At 41.0% G+C, this 13,209-nt stretch overlaps 2 protein-coding genes across 2 annotated transcripts; both read left to right on the forward strand.

Moving 5' to 3' along the window:
- Positions 1-373: 373 nt before the first annotated feature.
- LOC145453496 (retinol dehydrogenase 12-like) lies at positions 374-4,808 on the forward strand. Its single transcript, XM_080331470.1, has 6 exons — positions 374-1,433; positions 1,559-1,691; positions 3,250-3,359; positions 3,441-3,618; positions 4,372-4,585; positions 4,644-4,808. The coding sequence occupies exons 1-6, from the start codon at positions 1,212-1,214 to the stop codon at positions 4,759-4,761; spliced, it is 975 nt and encodes a 324-aa protein (XP_080187596.1). The 5' UTR covers positions 374-1,211; the 3' UTR covers positions 4,762-4,808.
- A 1,619-nt stretch (positions 4,809-6,427) lies between these two features.
- Positions 6,428-11,921, forward strand: LOC145453490 (tetraspanin-12-like). The gene is made up of 5 exons (XM_080331465.1): positions 6,428-6,832; positions 8,230-8,448; positions 9,208-9,387; positions 9,463-9,645; positions 10,394-11,921. Exons 1-5 carry the CDS (start codon positions 6,767-6,769, stop codon positions 11,258-11,260), a joined length of 1,515 nt encoding a protein of 504 aa, XP_080187591.1. The 5' UTR covers positions 6,428-6,766; the 3' UTR covers positions 11,261-11,921.
- Positions 11,922-13,209: the final 1,288 nt, after the last annotated feature.

A 13,209-nucleotide genomic window follows, 5' to 3' on the forward strand; every position in this document is an offset into this window, starting at 1 on the left:
GCCAAAAGAAATACCGTTACTACTGCGTCCGAGACTCAATAGAATTGTCTTCGTCTAATCGTATGACTTCGCTGTAAATGCATATACTGCACATTTCATATTTTCTGTTCCTATAATTAATGGAATACAATAATGATCATACGTATAGATATAGTATATTGTATCGAATCCCTCCTTAAATCATAGCAAAATTTATCCTGTAAAGGGCATGGAAGTTGCTGTTCGTAGCAAGTATCTATTCGGTCTTGCGCATTAAACAATAATGCGGGTTGACCCGACAGATAGAAAATGTATAACTTCGTGAATTCCTAATCCCGTCACAATAGATGCAAAACTAATAGATGAATAGCCTACATTGATTTATACAGCCGGAAAAGTTGTTGCAAACTTACGGGGACACTGTAAAACCATGGCGACAAGCGCTCCCGTCCCTTGTCCTCTGTACTTCATTTTTTCGCATCATAATCATAGTAAAACTTTTGTAGCAGAGTTAGTCGTTATTTGACGTCCCATGCGACATGATGACGATGGCTGCAATTGTAAATCCAGCTGTCAATGGAATGCCCCACGAAGGCAGCTCAATGGAAATATTTGTAATATGCGTATTGCGCTGTTTGGGTAAAGTGGCAATTAAACTCACAGGTATTAGCACAGAATTCCAAACCTTGTACGTTACCGATGACTACGTATTCGGGGAATATAACGGAACGAGTATATAATTCCACTTAAGCGCATTATTGCTACTAGTCGCGATGACTTAGCTCGGTTTTACAGATCAGTCGGGGAACGCAGTCGATTGCTGCCTCCATATGTTGCTATAGCGATTCAAATGGAAATATTTCATAAAGGCATTTCACCAATAAGGGGTGAAGTCTTTCTATGAGTCCGCATGTATGGGACAAGCATCAGTGACGTAATAGATGAGCATTAGCTTACCCTTTACAGTGTTTTAGGCACTACCGTATAGTGATTTCTACTTCGTTGTGAAGATATTGCTCTTGAGAAATAGACCGATCGTTCTAACAGGTGCCAAAACTTCATGATTCGCAATGAAAATCTTCAAGTCTTACCGTGAGTTAGTGTATTATAATAGGGCGTTCCGGATTTATTCGCGTGCAGATGCATCAAGTCGATCAATGCCGAATGGAAATACAGAGCTAGTCGATAAAGGATAGAGACTGTAATTTCGATGTGAATTTGGAAGATATAGAATGCCTAAAATTAGTGATAGCAGTGGCAATATTCGCATTCCCGCGAAATCGTCGAAACGCGGTTGGGTGCGATGCGATCGTATGCTGGCTGGCAAAACAGTGCTGATAACTGGGGCTAACTCTGGAATTGGGCTTGAAACTGCGATTGACTTGGCACGCCGAAAAGCAAAAGTCATCATCGCATGCAGGGATCCCAAAAGAGGAAATGATGCAGCAGAGACGGTATGAACCTTGAGTATTTTATATATTTACTGATCATGCATTTATGTACTTCCTCGGGAAACATCATGATTTTGTTCAGACAATTTTGGTGTGTTCAATAATTTCCATATATCGATTGAATTTAGATCAATCGATGCTCAAATTCTCGCGATGCCACAGCTTGTGTCCTAGATCTGGCTTCGTTTGAATCAATACGTACCTGTGTTGATAAATTACTACGCGAAGAAGCGAGGTTGGATATACTAATCAACAATGCAGGTCAGGTTTTTAGCACGATACAGCTAAATTACAATTTTGCAATCACGCACAACGTAAATCGCATCGGTCATCCACGATCGTAGAATGCGGTGTTTTCCTTAGCTTATGTGATGAGAATAATCTCAATCTTTGATAGTTGAACCCTTCAGCACCCTATCACGAGATGTGCTGACACTTTGAAATTTCCCGATATCAGCATCATTGCATGTTAATGTTTTGTTTTAGTACGAAATAAATTCCCGCTGGCCGTAGCCATTGATATCTGCGATTACTTCTGCTTTGCGAATTAAAGTGATTCTGAAAAGTAATGTCTATGGATGACAAGCATTACATATTTACATTTTACATGTTTTGCCATCACTCATCAGCGATAAAATAATATCATAGCCTGCTGATAATTGTACGAACGAACGAACCCGTTTACGACATCGATTTCTCGAGTATCTCCTGAATCAACGCACCAGGAATATGTTCCTCATCTTATGCGGATATTTCTATGTAGATTGTAGACTATGTGTCATTATTATGAATTTGACAGTTTATTACTATGTGGAGACCCAGACGTTGGGTGTTTGATAAATTTCACCGAGTCGTATGGACAACAAACTTAGTATCATAATGTTGTCATACTTTTATTGCATAGAAATATTATCAAAATTTTATCAAAATACACCAGCCAAGGCTGTCTCAACAAAAAGAGTTTGTGTACCATTTAAAAATAGTACATTGAACCCTCTCATATTCGACATTTCATGCTGGTGACGTCATATTTTGTGATACGATTGTTGATATACGATGTTCTTTTGAATTTTCTAACAGTTGCTGTGGATTACTGCTGACGATTGTCAGCCGAAAATATTCGGGTTCATTTCAATATGAATAGCCTATACTATTCGATTGTAGGCCTATATTGAAGTTCTGTATCTCCAAGAACCTGTTCAAATAGAAATATTAGTCAACATTAATTAACGATGAGATGGTAGCACGGGACCTATACGATACGTAGGCCCCGGATAGAAAATACAATGACATAACACTAACAACACTCGGAAACCTATAGATGCAGGCAGAAACTGCGGTTTCTGCACTCGGATGTCCTATTTCAAGTTATTGCAACATCATATATGAGCCTGGCCGTGTTTAAATGCGGTCCTCTGTAACCCAAATATTACTATCTGTCATGCGAGGTGGTCTGAATGAAGGATATCAAGGAATACAATACTAAATCATGATCAGTATAGATTCTTTATTGAAATGCCAACTTTCGATTGATTTTAGGCTATATGGCTAGATATTGGATCGATGCGTCACCGAATTTATTCTTGTGCACTGTGCACTGTGCAGATGTCGCAAATTCGGCTCCGTGCGCAAATTATATGTATACCTTGTTAACGATGAATCGCAGAGAATTGACATGTGCCATATTTATGTAGTAGGCCTGTGTGGTATTGCTACTGAGTAGCTATCGAACTCATTTTGACCTTATCGACTTGTCGCCGAATGAAAGAGACGCGTCATTAACGACGAATTGTAGCGGAACGGTGACCTATTTTTCCAGGTGTCATGATGTGTCCGAAATCGGCCACCAAGGACGGGCATGAGATGCATTTCGGAGTGAATCATTTGGGTCATTTTCTGCTCACTCTCTTGTTACTCGATTTAATCAAGGTCTGGTTAATGTTACTTCAGCATCCTATAGTTAGGCTACTATTACATATTAATTGATTGATTTCCCGAAATATAATTCAGAGGAGCGCTCCAAGCCGGATCATCACTCTTTCGTCAGTCATGCATACAGAGATGTACAACGCTTACATCCACTGGGATGACCTGAATCTGGATAGAGGCTACGTCGCACGGGATGCCTATAGCCAGAGCAAACTTATGAATGTGCTTTTTTCAAGAGAGCTCTCGAAGCGATTGAAAGGTAAAAACGCTCGGGAATGCATACAATAAACCCAAGGACAAGGGTTGACATATCGGACACAGGCAATAAAATGGTTCACCGCATTAAGGCGCCAGAACTGGGAATTTACTTCAGTTGTATCGGGCCACGGGGAAATGTCGAAAATATATATGGTGCTACCGATCGCCCAATGAAGATCTTAGTCGCAATACATCTTTACGGGCCTGATGCGACGTATATCTATGAAGCTGAATAGAGACATTAACATGACCTCACCGAAAAATTATGACTTGTATGCAGAATGTGGACGTACTATATGCACTAGTGACAGCCGTATGGCGTATCATATTCTAAACCATAGATATTACTTATGAATCACTTCGAGATAAATATGCCTATAGCCTGCAACTTCTGCGACCATTTCCATCAGCCAGGCTACGGGTTTATATTAGATATTACACTATTTGCAACCAGAAGTGGTCAGTAACGAAGTACATCTTCTTTTTCGAGTACTCAAGTTGGCGTTGCCTATTCGTATTCAAGTGCTTTTATTTCTAGACTATACTTCCACTTAACAGTTTTCAGTTTTTAAGAAAAACCTGGCAGAGAATATTAGTTACTTTTTGCTCACTTGTAAATCACTATACCTCATCTACTTCTAGTTGAGTACAAATTTACGACATTGCTTGCTACTTCCACTTTATTAGCAGCGATGACTACTTTGATCAGCTGCATTTGCAGTGTTCTTAATCCCACTGACTCGCTATGCTATAGGTACTGGCGTCACTACATACTGCGTCCATCCGGGTCTGGTTAGGACCAACATCCTGCAACACGTCGGGGAAAACACATCATGCTGGGACTCACTATTTTGTTGCGTGTCAAAATTAACCAAGTACTTTTGGAAAACGCCCGAGCACGGAGCGCAAACATCTATCTACTGCGCCATTGCACCGGAACTCGAAGACGAAACAGGGTTATACTATTGGTACGTATCGTCGAGAAATCGGGTTAGTCTCACTTGAAAATATCCGTTCCGGTCACAGTGACTGCAAGAAGAAAAGAGAAGCTCCGCGCGGAAGAGATGATGCCGCCGCGGAAAGATTATGGAAAATAAGTTGCGACATTACCGGTACTGACAATATCGCCATCGATGAAAATTGACGTCTGTTACTGCTCACCTAAACAGAATGGCGAGAACTGAGGTATATGGGGTTGTAAAACCCGGACTTGAAACTTCAGTCGAAAAGAGGTGTGATGGCGTCTACAGTTCTTCCGAAACATTGAAATCGCTGCTTTGGTGGATAGATAGTTATTGTGCATTACTAAAACTATCGACATTGATGCAATTTCACTTTCTCCTTCCGATGGATGCGGTCCGTGTAGCAGATCGCCCATTGAAACCTATTTTGCCATGCATCGCGTGTATAATATCAAGATATGTATATTGCTCAGGCGATGTCAATTTATTGTATGAAAATTACGCTTGATGACGCAACAAATGGAAAGCGGAAGTAGCAAATGACGATAACGTATCATCAGAAATAGGCCTGTAATTATTTGAACTGTTGCCTAATTTCACAGCTTCTGGTATATCGAACGTAGGATAGATATTTGAATTCTAATATATTTTTGAAAAACGTCGAAACTGCATTTGATTGAATGATCAGGAGTATTGGAACTAAGTTATATAGACAGCTCTAACCGGGCTCGAAAATATAAATCGTATGCGTGGTCGATATTAAAGGGGCACTGCGCTCTAAAAATGATGAGGTCTCAAATTGAAAGGCAAAACGAAAGAAAAATTTTGGCCGCAGCCGTTCTCTTCAGAACGCCACCGTAATGGAGCTGTAATGTATTGAAATTTCCAGAGTTGCAGCACGCTCCAGCAGTCACGCAGAGATCGAACTTTATTTCAATACATTACAGCTCCATTACGGTGGCGTTCTGAAGAAAACGGATGCGGCCAAAATTATTTTTTCGTTTTGTCCTTCAATTTGAGACCACATCATTTTTAGAGCGCAGTGCCCCTTTAATGTCGAGCAGAGAATGTTGAGAGCGTTTCTTTTGTGATCACAATTATACAAATACCAGAACATCGTTTCCAGCCAAGTCAGGTGGTTAACTTGAAACGACGACACGTACTCTTTAGAATCCGCTCTCAATCGTCAGCAATAAAATTGAGAAACTCGGAAAGGCGCATAACCTGTATTGCTATCAATGGAGCCGAAAAAAATACATAAAACGAAGGCAACCAACATAGTCACATTACATAATTTGGCTCGTATAACTCAAAGGAACGAAACACATCGAATTACAAAACCAGATCGTGATCTCAACGCATTTCAGATGCACCTGCCATCTCAGAAAAATGATCATTATAAACTATTTTGCATATGCATATTGCTCAATTTTATAAATACGGTCGTGACGCAAAACTACCTTTTCATGGATATCAGGGGTGGCCAACCTGCAGGCAGTTCTTTGTGGTGGCATAAAAGGTACATATTTGAACCTTGACCACAACATGTTGTGACGTCATCATGAGTGATACTCGACTCGACTCGACTCGAAGCGTAATACGAGGTTCAGAATCGAATAACTCAGGTATATCCTATTCGAATTTCCCGAGCCCTAGTTTGAAACATCGGTTTTTTGCATTTTTGTTCAAAGCTCAACCTCAGGCATGACACATATGAGATGAAATAAAACACTGTTTTGGAAGTGGCGATGTGGAGGTGCTGTCGTGATAACGTGGACACAGTGAATATACTGTAAAATGTTTGCATTAATACTATAGCAAATTAGCTAATATACCTCACAGTACAGTTTTCTTAATTAACGGCGAGGTCGTCTAGATTTTCCAGGTTATTTAGTAACAAGCTAAGTATATCTAATATGAGATAAGGACTATATAAATATGAATTGTTTGACGGGTGCCAATAAATGTACTGTGACGGACAACACAAAAGCTGCAATGAGTGAGGAGTCCGTAAATCTTATCTGGCATATTGCTCACGAAGTGGCATGTCGACATGAGACTGTTATACAACATTGAGGAGTTTAAACGAGCCTGGACAGCTCAGTGCAGAAGCTAGGCTCTGAATCAGATACAAATGATCGATTCCATATAGTTAGAATTCGGTGGTGTGTGAAAGCAAGATTAGCGATGCAAGACGACAACAAAGTTAGATGGTTTAAAAGTTTATTGTTGGTCACCATAATTTCCATGTGGGTGAGTATATTTTTTGTCGAATCATGCTGAATTGATTGAAATGAGTAGGCGTCTAGATGGAGCCAAATGCCTTCAACAATCAACAAGTTAATAATTTTGGCCTAAAGAATAATAGTTTTCGATGGACAAGTTGATGTGATATATAATATCTGTAAGCAGGATGTCTGCGGCAAGGTTTGGTTATTTGGAACTGCTGATGAATGTGATTGTTGATTTTGACAATAATAAATATGAATGTAGGCCTATATATCCGTTGTAATATGGTTACCGTACGTCCTTTTTTCAAGAGGATTAGCCTCTTTTTTGACTTTTTTAAAGTGTCCTCGGAGGACGCCCAAATGTCCTATTTTTTGAGAATTTTGGTTAAATATCTGGCAAAATCGACTTAGATACAGCAAATCAGCACCGAAGTAACGCTCCGCCGGGTATTTCGGTAGCTGGGCCGGAAAGTTGACCTTTTTTTAGTCAACCGACCACGATGCGGGAAAAATTTACCATTTTTTCAGGATTTTCCTCCGGTTTTGCAAGTCTGAAAATTTTGAAAACGTGTCCTCTTTTCAGATTTCCAAAACATGGTAACCCTACCGTTGTTCCCATCAATGGTTTAGTAAAGTAGCCACGGCGTCCGTGACAGGCGCTCCGGGATAGCATGGGGAATAAACTCTGGGGGTGCTGACTGCTGATATCGTTGTGATTCCATCCGTAGCCCGTATAGGCGAGGCGTGTGAGAACCAGGATAGACATTTTAGGTTTGTGGTCGGTCAACTTTTGCCTACACGGTACACGGTACGGGAAAACACAGGTATTAAGTATAAATGGAAGCACCTGCATGTAGTCATTCAATACTAATCGGCTTATCGGTCGCCTGTATCAACACAACTCAAATCGACAAACATCGCACCATACTCACTGTGGGGAGTCATTATCGGTAACGCAGGTTATCTCCGACCAAATTATTTTGAAATGCAAATACACTTACATGCCGATAAGCAAACACTGTTATCTAAATTCACTCACGTTCAATGACCTTTTGCTGATCATTAATTGTAAGATATGCATCTTACTGGTCGAGAATTTTTCGGATTTCGATATAAGGCACACAAGTCATCACGAAAGAATTTGCTTTCAACTTCTTCTTCCTGTCTAATCGCTTGTTATTGTTGCGAACATACACGTCTTGCTGTCATATTTGCCTGCGTTATGCTGGACTCCTGTTGTTGAAATTTCAGATGGCTAATTGGCATACGTCACTGGTCAAACTAGCCCGCGTTATACTCAGGTTTAGACTTTTTTAGTCCACTGGTCCGAAGCAGAGAATATAATTCGTATAGCTAGGAAATCAACGCCACTTAGTTATATAGCCTTCCGTATGCGCTTGACAATATTTTACATTCCAGGTAACTTCATTAACAATGATTGGGATCGCTTGCTGGATCCGAGACAACCTGAGCTCCATAATCGTCGTAGCGGACGGAACAGACGTTGGAAACTTTTACATTCAGTCCTTCTTTCCGATTGTGTTCCCAGTACTGATAACAGCGTCTTGCCTCATGCTTGTTATCGGATGTGTGGGATGCTGTGGAACTTGCTCTGACAACAGAACGCTACTGGGATGGGTATGTAGGCTACTCTACAATGACATGGTTTACGAGGATCCCCGACCTTCATAGTGTCTGTGCGAGTCAACGATCCTGTGCCGATAGTGTTATGACTAGGGCTGTGCAAAATCGAGTACCTGAGTGATTCGATTCTTAATCATCATTATCTGAATCATTATTCCGTATTATGCTTCGAGTCGAGTCGAGTATTCGAGTATCACTCATTATGACGTCAAAAGAGAATGGAAGAAGTCAAATTTCAAATATGTTCCTTTCTTACCACCCGAAAGAATTTAATGCCTGTATTATCCATCACATTAAAGATACTTTGGTACTTTTTTCGACCATACCGATTTCAATGCGCTTTGCGACATTGTGAGATGGTCAGGATTTCGGAAATGGGTTATCTCAAGTAACGCTAGTAGCTTTGTACTATATGTTCCGTATGCTGTCATGCGGCCAATTGCGGTTTCAAGGCTTGCACATTGGAAAATAGCGCCGAAACTATAATTCTCGTCGATAAATAACTTTCAGTGGCGAGGAGCGTATAATTTCAGTACTCGACCAAATCATCTTTTACTACTCGACTCGAATCATTGAAATTAGGCTATTACTCGATTCAGAATCGAGTACTCGAATCATTATGCCCAGCCCTAGCCATGACCATACCAGAGCCATATCCGTAACAGTAGGCCCTACTTTTCTGAAATTTACCATGCGGCCCAGACCCTATAATGACTCACTTGAGAATGACGCAAACACTGAATAAAATTTTAGTTTTTCGTATCACTGCTGGTGACCTTCTGCATTGAAATAAGCGCTGGAATAGCGGGGAAGTGGGATTGGAGTAACAACTCGAACAGGCGCGATGTGGACATGATGAATGAGAAAATGAAATCGATGGAATGGCAGCAAAGAGACTGGTTGAATCAAGCGTGGAAAGAGATACAAACGAAGGTAGACTAATTCGATTACTGGAGATTCCTCTCTTACACATTTCAAGCTAAAATCAACTATACGGCTCTTATACAGTTCAACTGTTGCGGCATAAAGTGGTCGGATGATTGGAAAAGTTACGGAAAACTCTCGAGTGGATGCTCGGACGGCGAGCAAAACGAAATTTTGCAATGTGGCGAAGCGCTGATCATTTTCCTTACGAAGACAACCATTCTACGTGTTGTACCGTTTCTAGCGTCGATATTGGGACTTCTACAAGTACGTATGCTACGTAGCTTGAATATATTTATGTACATTGCACGATGCACATACTAAATACACGCATCGGGCGGAGCCGTGATGACCTCACGGGCTCAGTTTTCACATAGAATTATTCAGAAGTGGTCAAGTTGTCGTAACATCTTAATTTCTACTGAAGCGCAAGTAGAAGTAGCGTAAGCAAGAAGGAAGTATATTTTAGGCCTAGTTTTGCCTAAACACTAAAAAATGTTAAGTAGAAGTGGAAGAATATACTAAAATCATAGCCATTTGAATATGTAGAGCAAGTAGGCAGAACCGTACTTGAGTACTCCACAAAAGTAGAAGTACTTTGTTACTGACAACCTCTGGAAATCTCCGACCACGGATTGCTTACTTGACGCCTTGCGTATCATCGGTGTCTTGTTTAGATAACGGTTTCCAGCGGCTATCATGCGTTCATCACAAGTAATTGATGAAATATATGTTTGTCCACGCTAACTTAAACTATCTCTATACGCGCCCATTGGTTGAAAAATTACCATATTAAATCGATGCATTTCGATTAGCCTATTTGTGGTTTCATTGAACCGGTACATTTTACAATGTACAATGTACATTGTGTACATATTACAAATCCAAACATCATTGGATTTCGATTTGTTACGTTTGCATCGAAGCGCTCCGTAGCCTGCTGAAAAATCCATTTTTCAAAGACTACAAAATCCACTCAATCACTCACCTCTAAGTAATAAATTACTATTTCCAGGTTACTGCCTTGATCGTCACTGCGAAATTGTGGACATTAGCAAGTGTAGACGAGCGCATGAAGTTACCTAACACAACCTACGTCACGACTGCTGAACAGCCTAACTCGCAAACAGCAATACAACTCGAACCATTGCTGAAGACCGTTTCGGCGCCAACGTCGCGACATTCCACGCTAACAGCGCATTCATCCAGAGAGGAATTGAAGTTGAAATCTTTAAATTTTCCACAAAAGAGCAAACTTTACAACGAAAGTTGCCCACAATGCATCATGAAATGGTACGAAGAGACCAAACTGATGACGTCTTCCAGACTTGAAGCCGAGTATAGGCAATATCAAGCGCAACATAGCCGGTTACGGCGAGATAGGACGCGTCGTAGTGACGAACTGCTGCATAGTAGATCGTCAAGAGAGATACAAAGACAGCAGAGACCTAAATATAGCAGTCAACACATGGTTAAAAGCGCGAGTTACGGGAGCCCAACAGACTGGAGAACACCTAGCCTTCGTTCGGTTTCAAAAAGCTCGCGAGAATGTCACAGCGCTTCTTTGCCTAGAAGAAAACATCCTTACGTGCGGCAGCATCGTCGCTTCGATTACTCCCGAAACTTTATTCAGCGGCTATCGACCATCCGAGCGTCCGGGGTGGCTGTGGAGAGCGATAGCTCATCAGAGCTCGACGAATCTCCCCGGGAAGAATTGGGCGATAGCCGTTGTTACAACACAGAAGCTGGATCTTCCTCTTCCGGCGACAGAGAGCCTTATTTTCACTATGTGAGAGATCGGCATATAAGCGAGCCTGGAAATGCAGTCGGGTACGTATTCGAAGTTCGGAAACAAAAAGCGTCCGACTACACAACTTTATGACAACGGAACATCAAAAAATAAACCGTTCCACTGCTGCAACGTCATTCGCACAGAGACAAGTACAGAGTTATTGGAACAAATGAGAACTCTTGATGGGATTCCGTCAAGTAGGCCTATGTGAATGTAAGACGTTCGGGACAGCTCAACTGAAGGCGAAATTCGCTCCACTGCCATGGCATGATCTAACCAAGTTATACTCTGGAATCCTGGATTGTGATTTTTTTGGTGACTTTGTATTACCGAACGAGCTAACATTTCGTCTTAATAGAAATATTCCCACTCTGGAACTATATACAATACAGAGACAATATTGAAGAGCGTACATGATTTGATTGCCGTTCCCCGTCCATTGCAACGTTCGTCATTTCGATTTATGTATCGATTTGACAATGAATTGCAACTTCACAAGTTATAATCATGGGCGGATTCAGCCGGTTGTCACCGGTTCTATAAACCTCACGAAATTTAATGCGATTGGAGAGAACCGATTGGTATTACTGGTTACTTTCAACAACACTTTGTAACAGAACCGGTCGAATAATTTGATTTTTGGGATAGAACCGTCTGACAAAAGCATTCGAATCTGACAACTGGATATAACGATGATGAGTCAGCATTTAATTGAGATTTTGATATCGGGATAAATTAACTTCATCACGCAGATTGTAGAATGCGATTTGAAAACGCAGGGACGTTTTGTCGACAGCTCAGACCAGACTGCGTCGATAAACATCTCTCCTAGAGTAGACTATTACATTTTGAAGGAACTTCAGTGACGAAGCGATATGATTTATAGTTCGAAATTGGCTATACGACGCCGTACGAATATCGCCACGTAGATAATTATCATCACAACTTTATCTACTTATGACGACGCTGTGCGTACGAGGCTGATAAGGATCTCCGCGTGACGTAGGCTAAGTAAGATATGAGTGCAGTTGATCCCAATTATCTGTAATACGCTTTTAGAAGGCAGTTTATATCAGATGCTTCAAACAGGACAAAATAGCACTCGAGACGTTCGCTTTCTCTATAGAACGTGGATTTGGGATGCTCCGTCAACGGCATGCGTGTTAACTGTTCATGTTCATGAGCGACAAAGAATAAATCAAATCAGATAGCAATCCACTTCTACCGACCGATTCGACAGACCAGTAACTGGGTATCGTGTTCTACCTCTTCAAGAAAAACGAAGATATGGAAAAAGCGCGACCGGTGTTATCAATCAATTAATCAGTTTTATTAATATTTTCATCATTTCAAAACATCGCAAGACTTGCGATACAACGAAAAGTTGGAAGGTGTCGAAACAACTTGGAGTAGCCTTCAAGATCAGACATCCACCTTAGCCTAGGCGAAGTAAAGAAGAGGCATGCACAATGCACATTGCACACTGAATAAAAAGTAATGCAGGGAATATAAGACGCAAGCGACAAAATGAGGTGGCATGTGGCGGAGGGCGAGGTCGATGTTAGGTCGTGGTCCGGTAATCCTGAAGGCTGACTGGTATTCATTTAGTAGAAGGGTTATTCCACGTTATCAAGCCGGAAGTCAGTTCACTCACCGAGCTCTATGACATCACTTTCATTAATCTTATAATCTTATTTCATCGAAAAACGGCTTCAAACTTGATAAATTTTCATAACATACGATCTATGACGTCACCTAACTTAATCAATCAGGTTTATTGATATTTTCATTGTTTCAAAACATCACAAGACTACGATACCATGAAAAGATAGGAAGGTGTCGAAACAACTTGGAGTAGCCTTTAAGATCAGACACCCACCTTAGCCCAGGCGAAGTAAATAAGAGGCAACCTCCCCAAGAGTCGTCCCTAAGAACCCGATTTCTTCCCACTGACAGTCTCCATTCCTGACTCGACATAAACTTATAGACGTTACAGTGTCATCCGCACTTATGTCATTCGTCAGTACGAACAACCCTGT

Source organism: Botryllus schlosseri, chromosome 13 (assembly GCF_051294905.1).
Source record: "Botryllus schlosseri isolate E-star chromosome 13, Bs_hap1, whole genome shotgun sequence".
NCBI classification, from domain to species: Eukaryota; Metazoa; Chordata; class Ascidiacea; order Stolidobranchia; family Styelidae; genus Botryllus; species Botryllus schlosseri.